Source organism: Aplidium turbinatum, chromosome 12, assembly GCF_918807975.1.
Source record: "Aplidium turbinatum chromosome 12, kaAplTurb1.1, whole genome shotgun sequence".
NCBI classification, from domain to species: domain Eukaryota; kingdom Metazoa; phylum Chordata; class Ascidiacea; order Aplousobranchia; family Polyclinidae; genus Aplidium; species Aplidium turbinatum.
The window spans coordinates 18,604,454-18,632,453 of NC_137483.1; the positions used below are offsets into that span (position 1 = coordinate 18,604,454).

General features: G+C 39.1%; 1 protein-coding gene across 2 annotated transcripts; it reads right to left on the reverse strand.

Moving 5' to 3' along the window:
• Positions 1-539: 539 nt before the first annotated feature.
• LOC145780877 (uncharacterized) lies at positions 540-27,904 on the reverse strand. Of its 2 annotated transcripts, XM_082592528.1 has the most exons (16): positions 27,787-27,904; positions 19,349-19,456; positions 18,352-18,443; positions 17,788-17,875; positions 17,394-17,490; positions 14,786-14,926; positions 11,991-12,107; positions 11,715-11,806; positions 11,145-11,337; positions 10,708-10,900; positions 9,940-10,227; positions 4,184-4,317; positions 3,537-3,666; positions 2,702-2,857; positions 1,724-1,876; positions 540-1,327 (listed from the first exon to the last, which is right to left on the reverse strand). In XM_082592528.1, exons 1-16 carry the CDS (start codon positions 27,801-27,803, stop codon positions 1,194-1,196), a joined length of 2,133 nt encoding a protein of 710 aa, XP_082448654.1. In that variant the 5' UTR covers positions 27,804-27,904; the 3' UTR covers positions 540-1,193. The 2 variants fall into 2 exon arrangements, with proteins under 2 accessions (XP_082448654.1, XP_082448655.1); XM_082592529.1 differs by lacking the exons at positions 18,352-18,443; positions 19,349-19,456; positions 27,787-27,904 and having other exon boundaries at positions 17,402-17,490.
• Positions 27,905-28,000: the final 96 nt, after the last annotated feature.

Consider the following 28,000-nt stretch of genomic DNA (forward strand, 5'->3'; position numbering starts at 1 on the left):
TATCAATGTTTATTTTACTTGACAGAATTAGGGGGGCGAAATTTTATTTCAATAACGAAAAGGGGGCGATGTACTAAAAAAGTTTGAGAAACACTGTCTTAAACCATTATGGTTTTACCACCTTTTCCTTTTGTTGGTTTTGTTACTGTATTTCTTTTTCACAATATCATTTCTTTTGCATTCTGACAAGGAAAAATAAATTGAATTGAAATAAAAACAATGAAAATTCATTACGGGTCCCTACAAAAGCATTGACAAACGCGCGGAATAGGTACACTAACAATGGCTGACGTCTGAACGTGCTTTCTTCAAAAATCGTGAACGAGAGAAGTGCGATGCGCGGTCTAGTTATAAAAAGATGTCTATGGTTTTGGGTCATATTCTTACATTTTTTTCTGCACAATGCGGTTCCAAGAGTGAAAATTTCGCCCCGTTGCATTACCGCGTACACTGCGCGGTTGACATCACTATCTCAAACGTTTTTTTTTTCTCTGTCTGTAAGGAAGTGCTGCCAGTATTGCTCCGAAAAACACAACAACTTCACGTTGGATTGGTATGATTTATGGGTGTTTGCAGGCCAAAACTAACATATTGCAACAGGCACGCGCCATTTAAAAATGCATTTCGGCCATAAGCGTCCGGCAAGTCAAACTTTAAACACTCCTGGTCTACGTAGTCAATCACGAGAAATAACAATAAATGAGCAGTATAGAAGTGGCGATTAGCAATAGCATAGACGGGCAGTTCGATAGAGCCGTCTATCCGATAGACAATGACTGTACGGACGTAAATCAAAGAATGTGGTAAAATCGAATATCAAATGTTGGTTGGATTGTTAGAAAAAGTAAGAACTATTCACATGGAAGCCAATTGCACATTGAAATGAAAAATCATTAAGACAAATAATAGTTTATAGGCTACCAACCAAAAATACAGTATCGGTACTTTCAGTTTATATCACCTTCCCACAAGGACTTCAAAAGACATTCTTCTTTGTATGCTTTGTTAGCACCTTTTAAGCTTTAACAACTGCATAGCTTGAGGCTGTAGCCATGGAAAAACAAAGCTAAAATGAGTCCCGATCAGGTCTTCGATGCAAAACGTATTATTGTCGAAAAATATAAGCGAACAGAGGATTCAGATATATCTTGTCAAAGGGCGTTGACCTTTGCCCTCAACAACCAAATGCTACATTATAGTGTTGGTGCGACGTTCAGGCAAACGACCGCCATCGGTGAGGTTGTGTTGCCGTCAGATATCTCCAGCACAGGAATGCAACTGATACTTGGCAAGATACCGAAATGAGCAGTCAACTTTTGAAGAACATCTGAAAAAGAAGGTTGTAGAAATGGGATCATCAAGAAAGGGGTAGTGTTTGATTGATGAAATCTTTATCCTCGGACTGATAAACAGTCCTAGCAGATAACAACGCTATAATAATGTAATTTGAATTTTGAAAGATCTTAAAACACAATTTTTGTACCATTACAAAGCATTATCAAGCTACAAAAGTAAAAAAAAAAAGTTATTTTAAATTTGAAGCGCAAATACTAAATAGTCTCGCGCCAAGTCGGCCGGGCCAGAATGTGCCGACCCTTTTCACGTTAATCGACGAAACACATACAAACAAATGGGCAAGTTCGCAACGAAGTCTGCGAAATGATAATTTTCACCAAGAAACTTCATTTGAATCAAACAAAACGTCTGCCACTGTGACACCAACCTTGGCAATCCAGAGATGTTATGTTCTTCTTGGTATAAAACAAACGAACCATCAAGATCTCATCCCACTTGGATCCGGATTTCTCCAGCCGGTTCCTCAGTTTCTCAAACAAATCCAACGCAACGTCAGAAATAACCAATTTTCCGGATTTTTCTACGTAAAAGTAACAACATTTAAGATTGTTTATAGGCAGTTGAGTGTAGCAAGAATTGACAACGATAGACTGTCAAAGCTTTCACGTAGTCATAGGTAAGTTATAACAAAGAAGCGGTATAACAAAGAAGCGGTACGGAAAAAAAACAACACTTTCTAAAATATTAGTCTCTCTTTTTTGTAAACCACACTTTTTTTCCTTGTCACTTATGCTTTTCTTTGCTAAATCTTTTATTATGTTAAGCTTTTACCACAATAGACACGATAGTTAGCTCTCTATTCTATGGTGAGCACCCAACCTTATGCTGACGCCAGGTAGACCTTTCTATGTAACGTTTGAGATGGTTCAGATAATGCAAAGATATTACAAATTCCCAGTTAGACAAATCCCAACTGTTGCAGCACATTGTCATTGCCAAATATTGAAGCGATGGACATTGGACAAGTGGCGACTTTCACTGCTTAGTGTGCTTACGGTGATGTGTGGGAAAATCCAACAATGGCAGTTGGAAGGGGCGTGCCACACGTGAAAAACAACCTATCGATAACTGGAACATTTCATTGCAAAAAACAAAGGTCTACACTTGAGTGGCTCAATCTTTTAAGTATAGGCATAATTGCATAGGAAGAAAACGGGGTGTGAAGAAAAGAACACTGCAGAATGTCGTATTGGTCATAACTCATAACCATTGTTAACTATAGCACAGTAGAATATTCTTATGGTTTGGCCATGACATGACAGGTACGACGACAGCTTGAAAATAATTTCCCTCTCTTTGTTTGCCAAAGTACTCTAGCGTAAATACCAAACATTGTTTAGCTCACCTGAACAGAGAGTAAGAGTAGATACAGTTTTAACTCTCGCGCTCTCTTCGTCGTTAGAGACCGTTTGCGCATGCGTCAAGGCGATTGTTTGCCATTCGATCAACGCTGCACGCGGTAGAGCTGGCACAGTGACATATACTATCCTTTCAAGTAACTCTGTAATGACAAAGCTCGTTTTGAAATGAGCAACACTGCAATAAAAAAGCACTTGGCGAGTTGAAGCGTGAATCAGCAATAGTATTCGAAACCTTTAGGCGTAGATTCATTGCCAAACCCTTTGTTTGAATGGTTGTGTGATGAAGACGATCCACCACTTGAACGGAGCAGTGCCATTGACACAATATCATTCTCGATGATATATGAACGACATAAAGTCGGACTCTAAGCCACCAGCGTGGCAAGACAGCAGTGGTGTCAGCACTGAAATATGGTAGAGAGGGCATATAAACGATTGCACATCAAATATAGTTAAACAATAATAAATACTCTTAACACTACAAAAAGTGCTCAATGCCAAGCAAAAAGCCAAGCAGAGCAAATTACATCAAATATAGTATTAGTTACTATTCACTAAAAACCTCTACAGTCTGTTTCACCCTAAAAGGAGGATCATCAAAAGGTCCTTATTCAAATAGAATCTATTTATCATTTGTATATATTTAAATAAGGACCTTGTGATGATCCCTCTTTTAGGGTGAAACATGCTGTGGAGGTTTTTAGTGAATAGTGAAGTAGTAATATATTTGATGTAATTTGCTTTGTTTGGCATTGAGCACTTTTTGTAGTATTAAAAGTATTTTTTGTTTAAACTACTCCAGAAATGCACATGCAGCACCTTTATCACCACCAGTAGCTGACTTCCAAATAGCATGAGCTATTTCAATATTCTTGCTGTCGCTGACATAACAAACACATTGCATTATGTTTTTCATATCAAGTTTGGACCCCATCACGTTGACAATGCTCTGCAACATATAAAAAAGATCACGTTTTTTGCAAAAAGTATATTCTATATTGTAAATGCATGTGATACAAAACAAACAACTAATATCACAGTGTTGATTTTAACGATCTGTTTTAGCCTGATGCTAGCATCAGGATAAAACAGGCGATCAGGCGTCAGTCAAACATCAGGCGATCTGTTTTAGTCTGATGTTAGCATCAGACTAAAACAGGTCGTTAAAATCTACACTGTGAAGTAAGCAACGATCATGCTGCTAAAAGCGAAACTTAATTAAACAACAAATAGTCTTACAAATTGTAGAAATTAAGTGATAAGTACTGAAACAAACATGCAAAAAAATAATGTTTACACTGTATGCATTGAGATAATCCAAATCGGAATTGGTATTTCACATACATTCCAGTCTACTAACACCTTTTAAGCATTTACACCCTTATTCAATTACATTAAAAGACCAAGATTTTTTTTTCACAACGCAAAAAAACATTTCAGTATTGAAAAAGAGACATTCTACTTACTTTAACATGCTTAATGGACAACCTTCCTTCACCGGATATACCTCCTTCAGTTATTAGCATGCTACCGGGCACTAGCGCTATCTGTCCCGCTACAAACGCTGTATCTTTCACCATAATGCACTGACTGTATGGTCCTGAAAACATTATTTTGATGTAAAATCAACAGAAATGATTGAAAGGGGGTTAATTTATAGAGATTAAATTTACATTGAAAGTACGTCTTTGGAACAAACTTAGTAACTTTAAATCCAAAAAAACGAGTTTAAAAATACTCTCAGACGCACATTTCTTGATAAAAGCGTACCAATGTAACCACAATAAGATACAGAGATGTACGATTGTACGTATACGCCGCAAATTCTACGCCGTAGACTTGCGGCGTAGAATTTTTGTTTACGCTAACGCTTACGGCCACATTTTTTTGGATAGTTGTCGCTTGAGGCTACGCCGTAAAGTTTTCGCGGTTTTTTAGCGAATAGCGTCAACGCATACTTTTTAATGTCTTAGCTGTTGTTTGCATTATTTTTGTATCAAACTTTCCAAATTTTGAATAAGTTGAAAGAATGTTTTCAATGGGCAAAAACATATTGAAACCAAAACGTAGCGAAATGTCAGATGAACACTTTCAGATGCTTGTGTTTCTTCGTAGAAATTCAATATAAAACTTGTTTGTTTCGAGTGGTATATACGTGTGACTGTTTGGTACCTAGCAAACAAAACGAGTTTACGCTAGTGTATGCGCTGACGCTGACGCCGCCAAATTTGTTTACAAATTGCGTTGACGCATACGGCGTATGGTTTTTCGAACGTTTGCGTTTACGCTGACGGCGTCAATATTTTTGTATGCGCGTTAGGGTGTTCCATTTTGACAAAAATTTTTGAAATTACACTTGTAATAGTGATTATGAGATGGGATTTTTGGTCAAACGAAGTATCCTTTTTAAATTTTTGACCAACTCCAACTTTTTGAGGTCCCACGACCCCCTTGAAATTTAGAGAAATACCCCCTCGGTAGACATAAATTTCAAATGTTTGAATGATCATAAGTTCTGGTTAGAATGTAGTAGAACCCTTATCTTTTCATAATTCTGCATGGTTTTTCATGCTGAACAAGATTACATGGTTTTTAAGGTGTTAGAGTAATTTTAAAAAATTTTTTTTTTTCAAATTTTCAAAAAAAATTACAATACCGTATTTCGCGGCATATAAGACGACCCCTGACTTTACAAGCAAAAATCTGTGATTTAAGGTACGTTCGCCAGATAAAACGACCCCCCACTTCCATCTGTTGCTATGCCGTAGGTGACACTGCAAGTCACTAGTGATATATACTGCTCCAAGTTGATCGCTTCTTTGCTGTATTTCACGTAATTAATGTTACAATTGCATAACACCGAAATCCTGGCATTGCACTGTTGGACGTGCACCTTCTATTTATCCAATGAAAACTCGGTTATAATCCCTTCGTTAAATAGGTCCTTCCCGCTGTGAACAGCCGCTTACTATTTCCATTATCTGCCCAGCTGAGTTACACGTTGATTTACTGTCTCAAGACGTAGCTCTACCAAGTCCGACTTTGGATTCTCAGTTACAATTGCGCAACGCATACTGGTAGTCTTATTATTCCAATCAGCACCATCAGCAATGACAAGTCATTCAACATGGCATCGCAATGCCATTGCATATAGAAAGAAGATCACTGATGATGGTTTGTTGAAATTGAGGAATGCTGTTATCCATCAGCTTTGTTTCGATGGAAAAAAGCTATTCAATCGGGAAAGACTGGCAGTGGCTGTTATTTCCAATTTTATATATGGTTGCTTTTTCATTGCCCTCAAAATGTTCAGGGAAAAGGAAAGTGCTAGGGGGAGGCAAGTTTTACATCTATAAAATAAAGCTTGTTGCAATCGATGACATGCAAAATATCTTGTGAGTAATTTCTGACAGTACTGCAGTTACCACAGGCTCAAAAAAAGGAATAGTGACAATAATCGTGAAATATTGCAATCTGAAATACGGCCACGATGTAATATCACTTGAATGTTTGTATCATTGCATTGAGCTGCTGTTAGGAGATGTCATAACAGCTATTGATGGCAATACAAAATCACCGGATCTTTTAAGTAATGGAGCTGTGTTTAATTTCATTAGCCAACTAACAAAAAATCACTTAATGGTTGATGAACTGCAAAATTACAGAGATACTTTAATTAAGCCATCAGAGAAAACCAAAAAAATTCTTCTTTGGGAAAGATAGCAACATCAACTCCAGGCAACAAATTCATAAGAGCTGACCAAGCTTTACTCTTAAGGTGCGTCTACACGAGAAAGTGTTCTTGCTTAGAAATTCTTGCTTAAGCTAGTTTTTAAGCTTGTTTCGTCTACACTCACAATCTCAAAAAAAGATTTTGCTTGCTTGAACGCGGTCACGTGAGTATTTCAACCGCAATGACGTCACGTTTCAAAAAGTTCGCGCCAAAGCAAGAAGTAAACCAACTGTTTTTTAACAATTAGTCGGCAGTCGCAGTGAGCTGGCACTTTATAATAAATAAATGTTAACGTGTGTTATTTTTGTTGTGATGATCATGGTCAGAAATAAAAGCAACTGAACTCAACTTGTGTAAAAAATGCTGCAAAAAGATAAGGTTGCAAACACGCAATTTACTTCAGAAAGAAGTGTTCCGACACCTTAGTGAAGTTAAAAAGTTAGAAACAGGCGTGGCCAGAGAACACTGGAAGCATCAACTACAATACAACAACTACAAACTTCCTAGTTGCTTGACTAGCAGCCAGACTACTGAGTGTAGACCTGAGGTTTTGCCGCGAAAAGATTTCTAAGCAAGAGAACTCACTTAAGCGCCCAGTTTTTCGCTCTAGGAGCGTATTTTTTCTCGGGCACTCGCTTACTCGCTCAGTTTCTTAAAAGTAAGCGGCACAAAGTGCGATTAACTTAAACCAGTGGTTCTTAACCTGGGCGCTACCGCCCCCTAGTGGGCGCTGTTAACTTTTAGAGGGGCGGAAATATTCAGGGGGCGTTATAGGGGGCGCTACATTCAGAAGGTGTAACGTTATTTTCCTCACTGCAAATTTGCTTTAGTAGTTCTGCTGGGGGTACGAGAATCCACCGAGGATGAGGAGCTATATACAGTATAGAGATTGTGTTTAACAAGGGAAGTAGTGATTCTCTCTCAGAGCATTCTATGTTGACCTATACAGCACAATGCACAACACCATCCGACAAGCGTGGACGTCGCTATAGGAAGCCAAACGCTAGGCCTCATCTTGGACGGCAAAGAGGATTACAGGAAAACCAAACCGATGATTCATGTTTGTCAGACACTGATCTAGACTGCTATTCCTCTCATCTTCAAGCATTGAAAGAAGATTTGGTGATCAGATTTAAAGATCTCAAAGAATTAAAAATACCAGAGTGGGTTGTGAATCCATTTCAGGCTGATGCAAACAATTCTGATCCAAATCTAGTTGAAGAACTTATAGACTTGCAAAACGACTTTGAAAGTGAAGTGTTGTTTCAGCAGATTGGCTATGAAGCTTTCTGGCCAAAGGAACACGTTAAATATCCTCATCTTTGGGAAAAAATCAAGTTATTGCTGTTAGCGTTTCCTTCATCATACCTGGTAGAGAAGGGATTCAGTTCAGTCTTGCAACTCTTAACTAAGCAGAGAAATAGACTGCAAATATGTAAAAGGGGTGATCTGAGGCTCTGTTTATCAAATATTGAACCTGATATAATTAAGTTAGCAAATTCTCACCAGGCCCAAGGTAGTCATTAAATACAATGTATTTAATACATTTTTCCTGCTTTTTCAAAGTGCATTTTTTTATATATATCTTATTATTAGCCTACGGTTATTATTTTGAGTTTTTTGTTTGGGGCACATGCATGTTGTAAATGAGAACTGAGTGAAATACTGCCCCTATTTCCTTGAAGTAATAATAAATGTGAATGTGTTTCTTTAAGTAAATTTACCATATTCTCACAAGCTAAGTTTTCATTTTCTAATTGCACAGCGCTACAATGCAGAATCCGATATAGCTTCACTGTATCACGCATCATCTTTAGTAGGCTACAGCCCTTATATTATGGTGGGCGCCAGACTATGGAAATCTCTGAAAAGGGGCGCTGGGGAAAAAAAGGTTAAGAACCACTGACTTAAACAAACAAGAAGTTTTGCTAGCTTAAGCAAGAAAACAGTCGTCGTGTAGACGCACCTTTAGTCCCAAGTTGTGCAACATTCCAGGACATTCCTGATGAGTTGAAACAATATAATTGTTCGTTGCACAGGAGGCTGCCCAGTGTCCATCATACTCGCTGTTTGACCAACGGCTATCTTCGTATTCTACTTTTTAAGCCATTTGCACTCAATGTCACCTAACTTGCTGGATTGTCTACCAGCCAATTTATAGTTGATGTGTATGCTCCAATGTTTATTTCAATTTTTTCCCACCTTAGTGCTGTAAACGGACCAGCCATTACACTTCCCAATAGAGATTTGATGGCAGCGTCTGATCATGCTATTGTAAAGTATGCAATTGAATTCCAAGCTTTATAAGGAATGGAAGCTTGTGGGTTTCCCCAAAAATGTCACCCTGGCATCTCATTCTGATAAACCACCAATTTTGCCACAAAACGTCAGCAAGATTGCAACAAAGCCAATAGATACCAAAAAAACTGAGTCAATGCTTGCGCTATCAGGTAAAAAGACACTCATTTCATTTTATGATGTCACCAGTCAGTGTTCTCCATGTCTTTCATTGGGCACACCGGCTGCATGGAGATCGTTCAAAAACAGTCAGATGAACAATGAAAGAGTCATTGGACTGCTGAAACGATGTGTCATCGAAAAACGAGTCAAGGATAGCACAGATGCCAATGATGATGATATACAATTGAAAAGACTGACAATGATATTCGCCAATATGTGGTTGCAATGATGCAATAAGAATGCATGTTTAGTTATGGTTTAGCATGTTACAAGTTTATTACGAAAATTTAGTAGGCTACGTTATCGTGAATGTTTTACATAAACTTTGGTTAGCCTTTTGTGTTTTCCTATCTTGTATTTTCTAAGTTACCTCTGGAGTGTATTGAAATTCTTTGTATTATTTTCTAAGTAGTGAATGCCATTATCAAGTTTTGTTTCAAAAAAAGTATCAAAATCTAATTTTTTTGCAATTTTTAAATTTTTTTTTTATTTTTTATTTTACGATTTTAAAAACCATGTAATCTTGTTTAGCATGAAAAATTATGCAGAATTAATGAAAAGATGATGGTTTTATTACATTCTAACCAGAAGTTATGACCATTCAAACATTTGACTTTAATGTCTAATAGGGGGGTATTTCTCTATTTTTCAAGGGGGGTGTGGGACCTCAAAAAATTGGAGTTGGTCAAAAATTAAAAAAGGATACTTCGTTTGACCAAAAATCCCATCTCATAATCACTATTACAAAAAAACTTTTTTGAAATGGAACACCCTAATGCGCGTACATTACTGCAGAGTTTTAGAAATTCAAACAAATGGCCCAACCAACAACCGATACGATAGGCTTCTTAACAAATTCTTTACATTATATATCAATTTGAAAAAATCTAGCAATGTAAGGCAATGAAATTCAAAGTGATATGTTAGGTTAAACTAGCAACGTGAATGAAGAATAGTCCACACTGTAGTGTAGACTCTACAGACGGTGAATCAGTGATAAAAGACGCTGATCAGTTTTATTCTACTCACCTACATTTGCTGGGGCCCAATGAGATATACCTTGGACGTGTAAATTCTTGACGTCGGTTTTAGACTTTTCGGAATACGACACGCAGTCAAGTTGAAATAGAACAATTTTGTTATCCGAACTGGAAACACTGGCAGGGAATGGAGACGAAATACAGACTCTTGCTGGGGGATTGGTGGGGAAGAATGTCTTGTAAACAGAGTTGATTACTCCAAAATGAGACATGTTGGAAAGAAACAAATGAATATAAACCAGGTCCGATGGTGCATGGCCTTGTTTTTGAAGCAGCCCTGAAACCAAATAAATTTTATTGCAAAACGTAAATGAACAACTCGACGAATTTTAGTAAAACCTCATTGTTGTTGAACAACTTGGGGTATTTTGAAGAAATTAGCACCAAACATCTTAAAATTCAAACAATGCAAATCAAGTCTCCAGTGGGAATCGAACCAGTATCTTCCAAACGTTGGTCAGACGTTGTTGCGACTCCACCACGTTGTGTATTCAGTTAGGAGGAGACTTTTTGTCGTATCCAGGCTTCCCGATGTTGGTGGTTGAAGATTTAAATTGGACGGGAAGGCAAGGAAGCCAATCTTTGTGTCCACCTTCAAGCATGCCTTTAAGTATCCTGCCGAAGACACAGCCGCATACTCATGAGCGGTATCGAACCGGCGTCCTTTCGAGTGCCGCTCCATGGCTCAGCTATGCAGCTGATATATTGAAATCACTTGTATGACAATTATCTTCAACTCAAACGTGTAACGCCTTACCTAGCAGATGAGTGAAAGTGCTTTTTGTGCATGCTTGTATCTCATCGTTTGAAGCGTTGGCACAGGCAAGACATACAAGATTCCCAACGCTGGAATAGAAGCCACGACTGGTTATAGATGCCAACTGAAAAGGAGTGGAAGTCTCTTCTTTTTTCTTCCGGGATGTTTCCTCTAGTATCCATTCAAACGCCGGCTGAAATACAACAGAGTCTCTTACAACAAGAACAACCCAGACACCAAATCAGTCGTTTTTTACATTGATTCAACCTCTGTAGACGTCTACAGACGTTGAATCAATGTAAAAAACGACTGATTTGGTGTCTGGGAAGAAAGCTGGCAGCCAACAATTATCGTCTTGAACTTTATATAAAAGATTAAAAAGTGCTTTGATTGCTCGAAGTCAATGAATTGAGAAAAAGAAACAAAACTCCAAGTACCTGAGAGACACTTTGAATGTCCAAGTCACTGTCATCATGACTTTGTTGCAATGAAGCTACAGCGGAGGCGGGTTTGGTCGGCTTCAATTCAACTGTAGAAGCTGGCTTGTCTTCGAGATGCAACGATTTGAGATGAAGATACGCTACTTGAGTGACTCCATCATTTGAATGCATTACAGTCTCACTGTCATCGCTGAAAATGTTAACCTCAATTAAAATGTTTGGTTTATCATGTACTATTTAGCAATTAAGCTTTTACAAGCTTTGTTCAACGGAGAGTTTTTCACATCACCAAACAAATGAGGACGTACCGAGACATTTTCTACCTTAAAATAAATCTGCAAAAAACATTTGACACAAAGTTATCTTATTTTGTATTTTGGTTAATTTGGATTTTATTTTAACTCCTGACGCTGCTTGAAAAACGCATGAAAAGATTGCAAATAATTAACTTGAATATAAAAAAGGAGAACGCTTTTAAACATCACTAAGCACACGCCCTGTCAAAGCTATAACGACTTATTGGTACAGTAAAAAGTTATGACTTATTGGTACAACAATGTTACAAACATCACAATCTTTTTCTTAAAAAGAGGGCAATCCAAGGTAAACGTTTCATACTCTCCACCTTCTCCACAAACATGGCTCCCGTATTTCTGTTCCTGCAAACAAAAGTATTTTCATCAAACTGAAACCCTCGCGCATGCACCAATTTGAAAGAGCAGTATCTGGCATAAAAAATATCTTGCCTTTTTTTTTTAACAAGGATGATCTTTGTCAAAATTTTATGATGCAGCTTTATTTGCTGTTGGCACTGGCTGTCACAAAAACTATTGTCGCTCTTACCAATGTAAGAAGATGATCTTGTAATTCTTTTATTGTTTTTCCCAAATGCAGTTTTGGAACAAGCCCAAGTGCAGCAGTTTTGATCAATATCGCTTCCACATTGTAGTCAATCATCTCCTGCAAATATCAAAACTGGTTGAAAACATTCAACAGTAAATTAATGGACATAGATACGTATATAGTCAATTTTATGATGAAAAGCTTGTGGTGCTAATTTTATTTGCGAGTCATAAGAGAAAATGAAGAGGGTTTTCGTCACTGGAGCTGTCTTTGAAGATCTATCTGCAGCGTATGACTGTCAACCATCGTCGTCGTCGTCGTCTGAGCTTCTGGGGCCGAGGGTCTATCCTTTTACCACCCCAGATTCACGATGTTCCCGGACTACACTGGAAGGCTGCTAGAGAGCAGCCAGTCTTTAGTTTCATCATCCATGACGCGCAGACCTTCCACTCCGTTAGGTGGCTTGAAGATGGTACAGTCATTGATGATGTGGTCTGCGGTCTGTTCCTCGGCACCACATTCACAGGAGGAGGAAGAAGCCATTCCCCATTGGTGCATGGTTGAGCGGAAAAGCCCGACGCCCGTACGGAGACGGTTGAGGCGCACCCATGCCTGTCTCTGCAGCGTCAGGCCGATGGGGCGTGTGTCGGCGTCGGGGATGAATGAATGGAGTCTGGTGGTGCTTGACCTCCATTCAGAATGCCATTTATGGTCCGCCCAAGTAGCCGCAGAGATGTCTTGTTCGTCAGCTTCGTTGATCAGAAGCCGAGCGGCTGGCACGAATGGGTGTCTTGATTTCAGTCGGCGGGGGTGCCCGTTTGGGAAGGCAGAGATCTTGTGGTGGAGAAGATGATTAGGCTCCAGTGCCCGTCGACCGAGGGACAGAGTGGCTTCTTCGCGACGAAGCTCAGCAGGTTGGATGCCAGCGAGAATAGGGAGATTGTCCAATGGTGTGGGACGCAGGCATCCGGTCACTGTGCGCAGGGCGCTGTTTATGGCAGTGTCGATGTTGTGGCAGTGAGCACTGCGGCACCAGACAGGTGCACAGTACTCTGCTGAAGAGTAGACAAGGGCTAAGGCTGCTATTCGCAAAGTGTCAGCCCTCGCCCCCCAGCTAGAGCCTGCCAGGCGCTTCAGTAATGCAGCGCGGGATGTCAGTTTCTTGCGCAGTGACACCAAATGGTGGCGGTATGTGAGCGATCTGTCTAATGTCACCCCAAGATACCTTGGCTCGGGGCAGAAGGACAGAGGTTTTCCGTTGTTGTGGACATGTAGCTCACGATCAGCTTCCCGATTGTGTAGGTGGAAAGCTGCCGCCACAGTTTTGGTTTCGCTGAGTTTCAGTCGCCAGTTCTGGAGATAAGCTGAGATGGTTTGCATGTCCTGGCTCGAGGTGTCTTCTAGATTTTCCCACGACTTTGTGGAGTGGAGAATTGCCAGATCGTCCGCATAAGCGTATTTTGTGGAGACCGTGGTTGGCAGGTCGTGGGTGTCGTGGCAGGTCGCAGGGTGTCGTGTCGTGGCAGGTGCGACGTGGCAGGTCGCAGGTCAACCATCGTCTCATCATGTCAAAGATCCTCAATATCACCAAAAACTTTTGATTCACTCAGCTGATACAATCGTTGCTTAGCAATCGTCGCTTCTAATGTTTATTTTTGTGGCAAAAATAGTAGAGACAGCAAAAAATGGTCTGCCACAAGGAGGTGTTTTAGCCCTCATCTCGTACAACATTTATACTAACGACCAACCAATCCATCCTGGTACAAGATTCTTTCTATACGCTAGCGATCTGTGTATAAATAAATACGCAACACAAACACTTCACTTTCACAAAGAGAGTACTCAGCGATGCTTTGGACGGGCTGACAACATACTACAAAGAGAACCACATGCATTGCGTACCAGCCCCAATAAACCCAAGATTGGGCATTCCACCTTAGATCCCGAGATCCATCACGCCAACTAAACATTTCCTGAAATGGAACCAAACTTGCACACTGTACCAATCCCACATACCTTGGTGTCAAACTAGACAGGTCCCTCACAAGCAAATCCCATATCAAAAAAGTAAGAGCTAAGGTGGCTTTTCGACATAAAATCTTACACAAACAAGGAAACTCTGATTAGGGTGGTGCCTTACCGGATACAATACGGTCTACTGCTTTAACCTTATGCTATTCAGTTGCAGAAAATGCCTGCCCAGTTTGGGGAACATGCACATTGCACATGCCAAGAGTGTCCACCACATATTGAACCAAAGCTGCTGTTTGATTACAGGCTGTCTCAAACCAACAATTCTGTCAGGAAGTGCTCCTCCCAACATAAGAAGCGTGACCAGCAGAGAGGAAAGATCTTGTCAGGACATGGATTTAAGACACCCACTATATGGCCAAACCCCAGTACGCGGGCGACTGAAGTCAAGAAAAAGTTTCCTTGCGACAGTTGTCCCACTGGGTCGCCCAACTAGAAGGAGGAGCTGCCAGCCGGGTCTACATCAGCCAATATGGAGGTCTCTCCTACAGTAGGCCTACCAGTACCTTCTGGAAAGCGTGAACCCTGGAAGTATTGGAAATGCTTCAACCGGCCAAGAACTGGTGTTGAAAGATGTAAAACGCTGATCAATGTGACACTGGGGTATTCCTTGGGAAGCACAAGCTGTAAAAGTGGACAGGAGCAAACGATACAACATCTACTCGAATGCCCTTTCCTAAAAGCAAAATGCCCTGGGCTACGGCTGTGTGACGCACGACAAACAAAAAGATAAGAAAACACACGTTACAATTGTATTGTCTCACCTTGAGCAGTTCTTTTTGGTCACGACGCCACAGGTAAGATAAACTAACCAAATTTAAACGAGCACAGACGTTTTCGACACGAATTCGTTGGTAATCTGACAACACTGCCCCACATGACACTCCGTTGAAGTCAATCTTGGCCTAAAGTAAACATTATTTTTCCTATTAAGTGTAAAAAAAAATATTTCTTTGCTTTTTTGAAGATAAAATACAAGGTTAATTAATGTACTGACTGTTGTATTGATGTCACTTTTCACATTAAACTGATCCTATGCTTAATCAAAACTTTGAAGTACAGTCAACTATGTTCAATTCGGCCATTTTAATTCCGATAAGTTTGGTCGAATTTAAGCGGAGAAAGTGAGTTGATCAACTTGAGTTAAAATTACATATGATAAAATACATTATCAATATCATATATATATAGTTGAAGTTATGTATTCTACTATATGATTATGCTAAATGAAAACAACACATTAAAAAATGGAGGTTCGAATACCAGGTATAAGCCACCGAATATATATTTCTCCAGTAAGAGCATTCATGAGAGTGCTGGTAACCTTTATTCTCGGACTGAGAAAGCTTCCTTGAGAGCTGGTAGTTTCGTACAGTACTTGTAGAATGTATAGGCTTTGAACCACTGACACCGCCCAAAAATGACAGAGTGAATTTTCGGTTGTTGAATTGTTGTCTAACTGCAATGCTTTGAACAAAAAGCTACATCCGCAAGTTGCAAACCTTACAACTTTTGCTTCATTTCCAGGCGTTACAGGCCAAATAAAGGAATTGTCCAGATCAACCAGTAAGCTGAATTAAGTTGCATTCGTCGTCATTGTGTAAGCTTCTGGGGATGAGGATCTATCCTTTTACCACCTCAGATTCACGATGTTCCCGTACTCAGCTACAAGGCTACTAGAAAGCAGCCAGTCTTGTGTTTCATCATCCGAGACACGCACAGTCACACACCTTTCACTCCATCAGATGGCTTGAAGATGGTGCAATTATAAATGACGTGGTCTGCGGTCTGTTCCTCAGCCACTACATTTACAACTAAAAAAAGAAGCCATTCCTCAGTGGAGCGAAAAATCCTGACTCCCGCACGGAGACGGTTGAGGCACACCAACGTCTGTCTTTGTAGGGTCAGGCTGGTGGGACAAGTGTCGGCGTCGGGGATGAACAAATGGAATCTGGTGGTGTTTGACTTCCATTGAGAGTTCCATTTATGGTCCCCCCATTACAGGGCCATTAGCCACAGAGATGTTTTGTCCATCAGCTTCGTTGATGAAGTTGAGTAGCTAGCAGGCATGGGTGTCTTGATTTCAGTTGATGGGGGTGCTATCTTGGTGGAGCAGAAATCTTGAAATAGAGAAGATGGTTGGGCTTCAATGCCCGTCGACCGAGAGACAGAGTGACTTCTTTGAGACGAAGCTCAGCAAGTTGGGTGCCAGCAAGATGGGAAGATTGTCCAATGGTGTGGGATGCAGACACCTGGTCCCTTTGCGCAGAGTGCTGTTGATGGCAGTGTTGATCTTGTGGTAGTGAGCACTAAGGCACCAAACAGGTGCACAGTACTCTGCTGAGGAGTAGACAAGGGTGAAGGCTGCTATACGCAAAGTATCCAGGATGGCCCGTTTCGGTGAGTCCGATCCCTTAATGGGGGATTTTTTCAATTTTTTTTTAAATTATCGGGTACCATAGCCTAATCATCATTGCCGTTTTCGGGTTAGGGGTTAGAGGTTAGGAACTCACCGAATGGGTCTCACCGAATAGTAGCAGACCCCAAAGTATCAGTACTCGCTCCCCAGCTGGAGCCTGCCGAGCAACAACAGTTTCTTGCGCAGTGACACCAAATGGTGGAAATACATGAGCAATCTGTCTAATATCACCCCGAGGTATTTTACTTCGGAGCAGGAGAATGATTTTTGTTGTTTGGGACATTCAGCCCATGATCAGCCTCCCGGTTATGTTGATGGGTAGCTGCAGCCACAGTTTTGGTTTCGCTGAGTTTCAGTCGCCATTTCTGGAGATTAGCTGAGAGGGTTTTTATGTCTTGACTCAGGGTGTCTTCAAGGTTTCCCCACGACTTTACGGAGTGAAGAATTGCCACGTCGTCTGCATATGTGTATTTTGTGGAGACTGTGCTGGGCAGGTTGTGAGTGAAGAAGAGAAGTGGAGCCAAGAATAATGCCTGTGGGATGCCATTTTTCAGGAGTCTCAGTCTGCTTCGCCGTAAGTTGCCGGTGGTGAGGGTGAAGCTTCGATTTCTGACAAGTTCCATGATCATATAAACCATCTGTCGGTTTGGAAGCAGGTGAAGCTGCTTGCTTGTAAGGCCATGGTGCCATATAGTGTCGTAGGCAGCTGTAAGATCTAAAAAGACAGCGTCGGCCTCCTTTTTTGCCTAAAAACAATCCTTGATGTCTTCGGTCAAGAGTGTGACTTGATCCACAGTGGATTTTCCTTGCCAGAAGCCAGCTTGCTCCTTTGGGAAGAGTGGGTTGATGATTGGATTGAGTTGTTGCGTTGATTGAACATGTTGACAGTTTCTTTATAGTTTCATTGACTTTATTTGTGAAAAACGAGGAAAGCTAAATTACTGAAAACTAACTTTAATACTTTGTAACAGTTGGAATAAATCCTCAACTTCGTCTTCATCGTCTTGAGTGTATGTCATTTGTTTTACTTTTGAATATCCCTTTATTGTTCTGAAATTGCATAAACACACTTGTGAACCGACCTAGATAAAGCAGAAATCCAACAAATACATTCAAACTAACTGGTCTTTGAAATTTTGAGTCTCAAACACTTTGTTTCCAAATAAGCACAACATGGCCCCTTGGTACACTCTAAAGCAGCTTAAAAAGTCACCCTGAGTGGCCACAATTTTTAAGTTCGATATATACATGCAATCTCATCTTCAACTACCACACTTAAACCTGGACACAACAAAAACGTATACAAATTCGTCATTATACACAATACAGTGCAAAAAAGTTACTTGCTTTCGATACAAAGGAAGGTCCATTGCTTGCGAGTACATATCCATAGCTTCACTTCCAACAGTCTGGTACATGTAACTGTCAATCTCACCTGAATCACATAGAATGAGCTTAAGCTTGATACATTCATGTCATTTGGCAAGGCAACTAATGCAAATTCAGTGAGAAAAAAATGTTGAGCTAGTTCAAGCTTGCATTTGAACTTTCTGTCAAAGCGAGAATCAAAATTTATATTATAATGGTTTGAATAGTATCTGGTTGTTCATCAAAGTGAGAGACTTTTGTAACAACAACAATTTAAAATAAATGATTAAACATATTATATATTTAAGAAACAGTTACTAAAAGGAAATAGTGTAGTTACATTTAGAGCATAGGTGTAAAGTTATTAAATGGTAGTTTAAACAAGTTAATAATTCACAATAAAAAATTAAATTGTAAGAGCAACGGAAGTACTTGAAATGTGATTTTTCACAGTGAAACATTAAGATGTTTGTACTACTGTACTAGCAATGATATTCAGGGGAATAATGGCAACAGAAGTACTTCTTGATTGAAGATACTCACCACTTTCTTGAGGCTGCAGATTAGCAAGAGCTACTATCTCGTGGCCCATGGCGACACACTCTGCCATGTTGTAGCAACTATCTTTTCCGCCACTATAAAAATACAAACACATAATTTCATTGCATTAATAAATATTAATAGTAATTATTTTGATGTTGTAAGCACTGAAGTGCTTTTTCATCATTCTGATATACATAACGCATTTGCTGTTAATTAGGTTAACAGCTAGTCTCATAACTAACAACTCTTACCATCAATAACATCTGATAACACAGATAAACCTTTAGAAGAGATATTAGTGGGAGCAGAAAATGAAAAAAATACGGTCATATATAATAAAACACTGGACAGTGGACTGGACACAAATGTGCAAAGACAGACAAAATTATAAAGATATGGGGAAGGCCTTCATCCTGCAGTGGAACAACAATGGCTGATAATGATGATGATATAATAAATACATGAAAAATACATATATACACAATAGTACTGTCATTTAATATATTATAATATATATATACACCATAAGATGATTCCAAGGTAAATTTCAATGGATCACTGCTGCAGTGCTTGTCAAGCCTTGCCTTGAATGCATTACAGCTAGGTGCATTTAAGACTGTTGGTGGTAAATTATTCTACGCATTTACTACACGTACTGTGAAAAAGTTACTTCTCAGCCTTGACATAGTTTGTGGCTTATGCAATTTTAAGTTATGTTCAATTGCATACAGACCATCCTTCTCATGCTTGGAAAAAACGTTTCTTAAAATAAATTCTTTATGCGAGTATTGTGAAAAATGTATATGATACCCTTGTGAGAAACAAACACATAAGGTCTCACCAAGACAGTGAAAAAAAGGCACAAAAATTGTCAACAGAGCAACCTTGAAAATATTTAAATAATATAAATATTTTATCACAGAGCAATAATTGATAAAGTGTAAAAGAATGAAATTTCTGAGATTTTATTAAACAGGCTGATATAAATTCAGCTCACCTGATTAGAGCAACCACCTTCATACCGGACTTATTAGATCTTACATTCAACTTATTAAGAAAATGAAATGGTGCTACCTGCACCAACCTTACACCTTGATATTTCAGCCTGCAAAAGAAAAATATAACTTCTTGATAAAAGCATAAAAGGTTGTTGTTGCTTTGCGAAGTGTAAATTGTGTTGTTAAAATTGCAGTTAATCACAACACATAGGCTCCATTACAAGCTCTTGTCTTCATTCAAAATGGAAAATTGAAAAGAACAACATATAACCAACTTTTGAAAAAAGCAGTTGAAGTGTTAGACCAGTGGTTCTTAACAGAATGCAGCCACATCAAATGCTGCATGTGCAGTGTGCACTGTGCGGTCACATCTTATAACTTTAACACACATGCGGGTTTCTTAACTTTTTTGCAAACCTTTGAATCAATTTTAAGAGATCTTGCTGTTACTGCATTGCTAATTTTCTAAACATGCATTGCATATTAAGATTGCTAAATTAATCTCAATTTCATTACAACCCTTACTACTATCAACTTTGGTTTACAACATCCCAAAACATAAATTAACGATTTAGACACAATTAATTATTCTAAATACATTTAAATAGTCAACAAATCAAAACTGCCTAATTTTAGTTGAAGTGTTAAAAACCCTGCAATGTTCTTACTATTATTACATTGTCAAACAATGCTCTGAGCCATGACCCAAAAAAAAAACTTTGCATGAGCATTTGGGAGCTGGTGTACAAGTCTCCACCCTGGTCATAAATGCTATGACAAAAATACATGTCTAAGATTGGAATCAACCAAGATATATATATAGGGCAAAGTGTGTGAACAGTAAAGCAAAGGTAAAGCAGTTTCACCCTATATTTTTGGTCAATTCCGATGTACAACTGAAAGGTATTTTTAACCAGGGTGGAGACTTGTATAGCATACCAGCTCCAGCTTTTGTTTATGTCAATCTAAATTTTCCAAAACATGATTATTGACACCCAGAGTTCGATCTTAACGCTAGTTAGTCCGCTAGCCAATGGCTAGTGAAAATTTGCGCGGACTAGTAGAAATATTGCAGTACTAGTCCGATTGGCTAGTGAAAATATTCGCCGGTGTCACTATGTAACATTAATACGTCTCCAAGCTTGAACATTTTTACAAACAATATTTTATTTGACTTTTATTTCGTTTTTTTCCCTCTTTGAATTGCTACCTTGTCGTAGTTGAAAAGCTCGTGTGCCTCCGTGACCTAAAGAGTTATGCTGATCCAACAAGCCAGACAGGTCTGACGGTAGGGGCCTAACCAAACGCAATCCATCCAATAGTCCACTTCTTTTGACAGTGAATGAATATTAGCCTATGTATTTACCACCCTGGCGAGTGGCGTGTCATCTCGTACTACAGATGCACACAATGTAATATTACAACATAAATAAATAATAAGCACACACCGCATGCCACATTTATTTTTTATGTTTTAAAATTACATTGTTTGCGTCTGTAGTACGAGAAGGTGTTTTTGTGCGTATTGTTGCTCTCTTGTGTGTACTGAAATCTGAAAGCCTTTACTTTAGTTAGTTTCAGTCTAAGCCAAAACACTTATCTTAATACGTCATCAGACAAGTGAAAAGTCAGTAAACTGGTCGGACTAGTGAAAAATCGTGCGGGCTAGTGAAAACGGGGAGCAACTAGTCCGGTGGGCTAGTGAAAAAAAAAGTTAAGACCGACCCCTGATACCACATAAATTATTCAGTATACAGCATGCTGTTTAATACATGCATGTATTCTTACAATGTAACATCTATCATAGCAATAAGCTGCTTTTCATGGAGACGCCATTTTTAACAAACTTTGGATTGGTATTGTGGGCTATACCAATGATCTTCAAATATCATACAAGCTTCACTCAGTCTAATTTTGCTTGAGTTTATATTTTAGTTAGCTTGCAACCCTATATGGACAAATTTATTGTTTAGTTAAAAAAAAAAATTTTTTTCTATTTTTTGAAAACATTTTAGTCCAGTCAAAAAATGTTGTATTTTAAAATTTTTTTTTTTTCAAGTACTTTAATTTTTTTTCAAACGTAGCAAATCTGTTACGTCAGGCACATTCGCACTACCTACAGAATTTTGAAACGTAGCAGATCTGTAACGTCAGGCGCTCTAGCAACAAAACCACACAATAAACAGTAACAAGCAACTAGTTTATTTTCACTCAAACAGCACAAAATTGTTCATTTTTTGTGGAATTTCAAAACAGTGTTTCGTTTTGTCTATGCAAAGGTGTTCTTCACACTTCTAACAAAAGTATAGGCAGCTTGTCCAGCCAGACATTTTGCATAATCCCCTTTTTTTGTAAATATATATGCAAACTTCTTAGCTGTTTTTCCGAGACGTTTGGAAGGGTCTAACTGGACCAAATACAAATAGGACTGCTCCACAATAGCTTCATCATATAACATTTTGAAGTAATTGGCTGGTGATGAAATGTGGGTCAGCTTGTTCACGCACAGTGGTCATCGAAGGGGTGTTTCTCATGGAAGGACTTTTTCTTACACAGCTCCAAATTGAACAGGATGGTTTGGTTGTCCTTGTTGGTGGATTGATGGATTCCATTATGCCTTCATCTAAAAATAACAAGTTGTAAAAGAGTAAGGAAAAATACTACAAAGCTGCAGTATAAAAGTAAATGACAAGAATCACCATTATTTTCCATTTATGAATTTGACATACATATGCAATTATGCATTGTACAAACATTACCTATTGTGGGACTGAGAAAAAAGTGAGACATTCTCAAACAAATACAAAACTCAATGTGGTTCAAGAGAGCATGGTGGAGAGTCCTTTTTACCATCAGAGTATATATCGAACACATCAGTTTGATAGTAGAGAGGTATGATTTATATTTTTAGTTGTCGTCGCCGTGTGGGCCACTGGTTATCATTACAACATGGAATGGATTTTTTTGCAGTACGTGTAAGTTTCTTTTGTGACAAAGTCCACTAAAGCTGAGTTAATGCTTGGTTATATGGAAGGCCAGCCATTATACGTGTTCACTGATAGTGTTTATTTGTATAAAACTTACCTGAATCACTAAAGCTGTCATCTGGCACATCAACAAAGGTAGAAGGGTCCACTACTGGAACATTCTTAGTGTCAGACTCCAAAATATCAAAACATTCATCTTTTCTTTTTCCACCAACTGGTCTTGTATACCGAGTTTTTCCACAAAAAGATCATGCCTTCATTTTGCACCTATGAAAATAAAACTTTATTGATTACAAATCTAACAAAACAAAAGTTTTGAGGTCAAAAAAACAGTTGCATGATGGACGAAGTCAACAGATTTGTTACGTTTGAACTTAGGATGACTGTAGCATATATAAACATCATTTATGAAATATTTTGTTATCAACTACTCCAACAGTCTTATTTTCAAATAAAACAAAAAATCCAACGCACCTGGGTGATCTGAAAATCCAAAACTTTACGAGAGAACAGCTAGGCTAAGCTGCTGTTGCTATGAACCTGACTCAAAGAACTTTGTGTTCGAAAAAATCAGTGAAGCGAGACCGCAGTGTTTCCAAAATGAAATAGCACTATAGTCAGATGCCACAGAATCAAATTCTTCAAAATTAAAACTTATGAATGCTTTTAAAGTAAAATAAATTGCGATAATTTGAAACGCAACAGATCTGTCACAAATGTCCATATAGGGTTAACGTGATCACTAGTGTAAGTCTGCCTCCAAGTTTGTTTCTTTTTTTGTGTGGTATGTTTTTCTCTCTGCAGTTATGACAACTGCTCACTCTAAGTTATAGCATCATAATAAGTTGTCTTTATCGTTTTTTTTTTTTTTTTAATTTTTTAGGCTGTAGCTATATTTACACTATATAGTGTAAGAATAGCCTCAATAGTAGGGTGGTCCTTATAAACTTTTTTTTCATTTTCACTAACCTGACCCTGCCAAAATGTTCCTTTTGGTTAAAAAACATCATGTGTAAAATTTCATTGAAATGCATTAATGTTTAGAGGTGGCTCAATGGATTTGAAATTTCCCTCAAATAAGGAGTCTCAGGAATATGTAATGATTACATGCCGTCTTTTTCTTCCACATTTGTTATTGATGGCTTATGAAAAACGTAAACATGTGCATTTAATTGAGAATTATGGGGAAGATATTAAAGGTTCCAAACTCCCCTCCAACATACAGGTTTTATGCTTCTTTCTGTATAACCATAACAAGCTGAATGAAACTGTCCATGCTTCTGCTACTAAGACTGTTGAGTGTTGAAAATGTAGAAGGGTTTTGGAATCGGGCAAAGATTCCCATTCGCTACAAGCAGGATAGTATTAAAAAAGTATGGTAACTGGACTTGTTAAAAAGTGGAAAGCTATCAAGAAAAACACCGGAAGACTGACATCAACTCAACAAGATAAGGAAGCAGCTTTCAAAAGTACATTCGGAGATTTATTTGATATTTCCCATGCCGATGCGCTGCAGATGATTTCAATTGAGGAAGAATGAAAGTTTCTGATTGCCCAACGCGAACCTAGATGCCGTGGAGTAATAACATCAATGGATGATACCTTGAAGAAGAAAGAATGCAGAAAAAGGAATATAGAGCAGTGACTTGAAAACCAGAGGAAGAAAGCTGCAGTGGATACGCACTTTCAACATTCTCTGGCGGTACTACAAAGCAGCACAAGTGGCAGTATTACCGAAGAGGAAGAAGATCCAGTCGCAGGCCCCGGTACCAGCTGCATGACACAAATGTCCTGAAAACGTGGGTGTAAACAAGTGGCTACACAAAACCTTGTGGCAACTTTGGACCGAAATAAGGTGTCAGACTGTATCAGCTGTAGCTGCAGACAAATCAGCTGTGATGGTAATTGGCGAAACTGTCCCAAGTCTTGGACAAGAAATCCAACCAATAGCCCTGAACTGATCCAGCATCAGGCGGCAACGACAGCAGCTTTGTAAAGCCATCTCAGAAAAAAATTAAATATCTGTTTGACCTACAGTTCCCAATCATTGTGCATTGGGATGGCAAGCTTAATCCAGATCTCACTGGAACTGAAACCGCGGACAGACTGCCTGTGCTAGTCACAAGTAATGGCCAATCACAGATCCAGGGATGTGCTTCGACATAACCAGCTGTAATACTGGTCGGCACAAAAGAGCCTACAATCCTACATTCTTTTAGAGCAGATGCTTGGCCATGAATTTCTGCATATTGGGTGTCACCACCATGTCTTGGAGCTGATTGTTGCTTGAGCCTTTCCTGAAGTCATGTGGACTTCATTAGCTTCTGATGTTCTCTTGTTCAAACGGTTCAAAACAAGATGGCAGTTTATTGACCAGACTACATTAGAAGACTCGTCAACTGATGATTATACAGCCAATGCTGTGGTTGACATCAACAATGAGATGGTGAAGGTCTTGGAGACGGCCCTATGAAAGTCACTCAGCTAAGAGATCACTACCTAGAACTACTGGAGCTGGCCATTATTTTTCTTTGAGCTGTTACTCCTCAAGGCATCCACTTTGGAGCTCCCAGAGCCATGCATCAATGAATGGAAAAAGTGGTCTACACTTTCAAAGTCTGGATGTTTTGTTCACAGTTCAAATTGACAGGGCGCCAGCATCGAGGATTGCGGAAACTCTACATATTCTTTTCACCCATCTACATAGAAGCAGCATGGGCAACAGCGAGCGTTGCTGTGAATTGCAGAAGTATCAAACGATTAATGCTGACATATCCAACGCTACAGCGAAGAAGATGGCGTTATGGATAATGGCACCAAGGACAAGATGATTGTGGCTAAGAAAGAGAAAGAAGGGGAAGAAGAGCCATTGAAGCATGCAACCATCGACTTAAACCTCATTCAAGAGAAGACTGTAATCGACTTTACGATGAGGAGCACTTCCTTCTAAGAACTTGCATCTTTCGGTTGGTTTCCTTGAATATCCGGCAGCTCCGTGGAAGGATCAGCCTAGCTTCATTGCTGCAAAAAGCTTCATCAGCACATTGGCTGTCACCAACGACCATGCTGAACGTGGCGCTGCCTTAGTTGAGGATTTCTCTGGCCCTCTCACAAAGGTCGAGGAGCAACTGCAGTTTGCATTGAGAGTAGTTGCTGACCACCGCAAAAAAGTTCCCTAACACCTTGAAGCAGACCTTACTGGGCAACAACAAGTGATATTGGTCATCATGACACCCTTTCTGATGAGCATTGAGCAGCTAATACCCACTGTTAAGGAACACAGTGGGGGACCCAGGCATGTGAGTGTTGGGCAAAGAGCATTAAAGCAACTATGGAAGTGCAGGCCTCGAAATTCACGGCGGACACGGCGGTCATGTCCGCCGTCACAGCATGTGATGTCCGCGGGAAGTACCATCTAGATCGGTCATATTTGTCCGCCGAGAAAGAACACAGGAACTAGCGATACAAATCGTCATTGCATACTACGAACAAATGTTGCGAGAATATAATTTCCCTCGCATTCTAGCACGCATCTAGAAAATGTGAATATTGTATCGTAACCCTTAGTTTCCATTCAATCAGGAAAACTTTCGATTTTTACGTTGCTTCAACGATTGATGACATTGAATCAGCGTAACAAAGGTGAATTCGTCGCCAAAAATCGATGGGAGTACGGTACTTCTACACTATTCACGCGCAACTTAGTTCACGTCTTACGTCACAATCTCTGGCTTTGATCTCCGAGTAATATTGACAAGGCAAGGTTGGTTACAAAATTTTTTAAGCTTTGATATTACAGTAAAGAAAAGGCCTAGGGAAAATTCACTTTCGCTCACATGACACGCAAAAATAAACTTAAATAAAAAGCCTAGTGAAACTTTGCACAGCAGAAAATAGTAGCGTTAGTGTAGAAGTTTTCCGATTCGTGCCCAGAGCATTGTGACGCAAAAAGCCACACGACGCTTTAGGGCGCTTTGGGCTCTTCAAGCGCAGGTCGTTGGTCTGATAAAAGCCTTTCAGAGTGACTTCACTGCAATTTTAACAAGCCTTCTAAACCGTAGCTATAGTTCTCAAATGGTGAAGAATTATCAAGATAAAGTGATTAAGCATGACGATCGACGCTAAAACTGGTGTGTCCGCCGTGAGACTTAATTTGTCCGCCGAGATAGCTGCTCAGACCGGACACGTTCGTCTGCCGTCAACAAAAACGAATTTCGAGGCCTGGAAGTGCTTACTACTTATGCATTCTATACTTCGTCTGGGAGGAATTTCGGATCTATTGAGCCACCTCTAAACATTAATGAATATCAATGAAATTTTACACATAGTGTTTTTTAACCAAAAGGAACATTTTGGCAGGGTCAGACCAACCAATTTCTAAAAAAAAATTTTTAGTGTACAACTAAGGACCACCCTACTCAATAGTGTTGCCAGATAAGAAATTCTGCCCTAATTTGAGTAAAGTTTAAAGCTGTTGAAAACAAAAACTTGTATTTGGATTTTTTTTAGTCCTGAGCAAAGATCAAAACCCTAAACTTATTCCTAACTCTAGCCCTTACCTTAACTCTTCCTGATTTTAATCCTAACTCTGGCAACACTTCATTGTGTAAAAATAGCCACTTCCATTTTTTATAGTACGGTAGTGACTGACCTTTGAAATTTAACTCCTAGCTTAATAAGTAAGTTGTAACTATTTTGTGAGTCGTGCAAGGCCTGGTGCGTTGCGCCTGAAATGGCTTTGCCCGTGGTAGGACTTCTTTGTGGGATTTTCTTTGCCTGCCTTGCTCTTCTTTGCTATGAGCTAATTGCATCAAGATGTGTTCCCCTCACGACCATCAGCACTCTTGATAACGTACCATGGCCGATCTTCATAGCAAATGTTTATTTATACAATTCTTGAAAATATCAGCTAAAGCTATAAGATTATTAGCTGTTGTTTTTATTTGTAACATTTTCTTTTATTTTTCTTTCTATCTTAAATTTTTCTGAAGGTGTTGCGACCGTGCCAAATTTCATTCAACTTAATAACTTACTTCCGTCACAAGCACATTATAACGTTCGTGTTTTGTCACTTCTACCTTTTTCTCAACCTTTGCTATGTTGACGTGTATTGTTTTGCTGTGATGGTCAGAAATAAAAACAACTGAACTAAACATTGGCGGCTGTGCAAATTAAAAATATTAATTTCCAAACACTGCTTCAGCGATGCATATTTTAAACCTTTTGGTTTTGTTATCTTTTCCTTTTGTTGGTGTCAAATTCATGTGTTTACTTTTGTCGCTCAGTTCAAACAACTGAACTCTTCGCTCTTTACATTTTCGTGCCAGCAATGAAAATAAAATTGAATAATGAATATGGATTATAAATTTTGCACTTCCATATGAAAAGAACATGCAATATCTCAGCCGATACGTAAACATAGCAAAAAAATTATGAATGCAAAAACTTACAACTGAATGGGGAACATTTGCTTGAAAAGCTAATAAGACTGAAGTTGTCTTTCGCTGGATCATTGGAATGATTGGATGAACATTTCAGAATCAGTTGATCATTTTCATTCTGTCTCTGTCAAGGCTGCCAGATGTTTTAAAAATTTGCATTCAATTTGAAGTTTAACTTGTTCCTATTTCTGACCATCACAAAGAAAAACAATATTAGCAGAGG

Coding starts and splice junctions, on each gene's coding strand:
- LOC145780877 (XM_082592528.1), bottom strand. Junction 11,807..11,990: donor AAGATCATCTTCTTACATTG/GTAAGAGCGACA, acceptor TTTTGTTTGCAG/GAACAGAAATACGGGAGCCA. Junction 1,328..1,723: donor AACATCTCTGGATTGCCAAG/GTTGGTGTCACA, acceptor CTTCTTTTTCAG/ATGTTCTTCAAAAGTTGACT.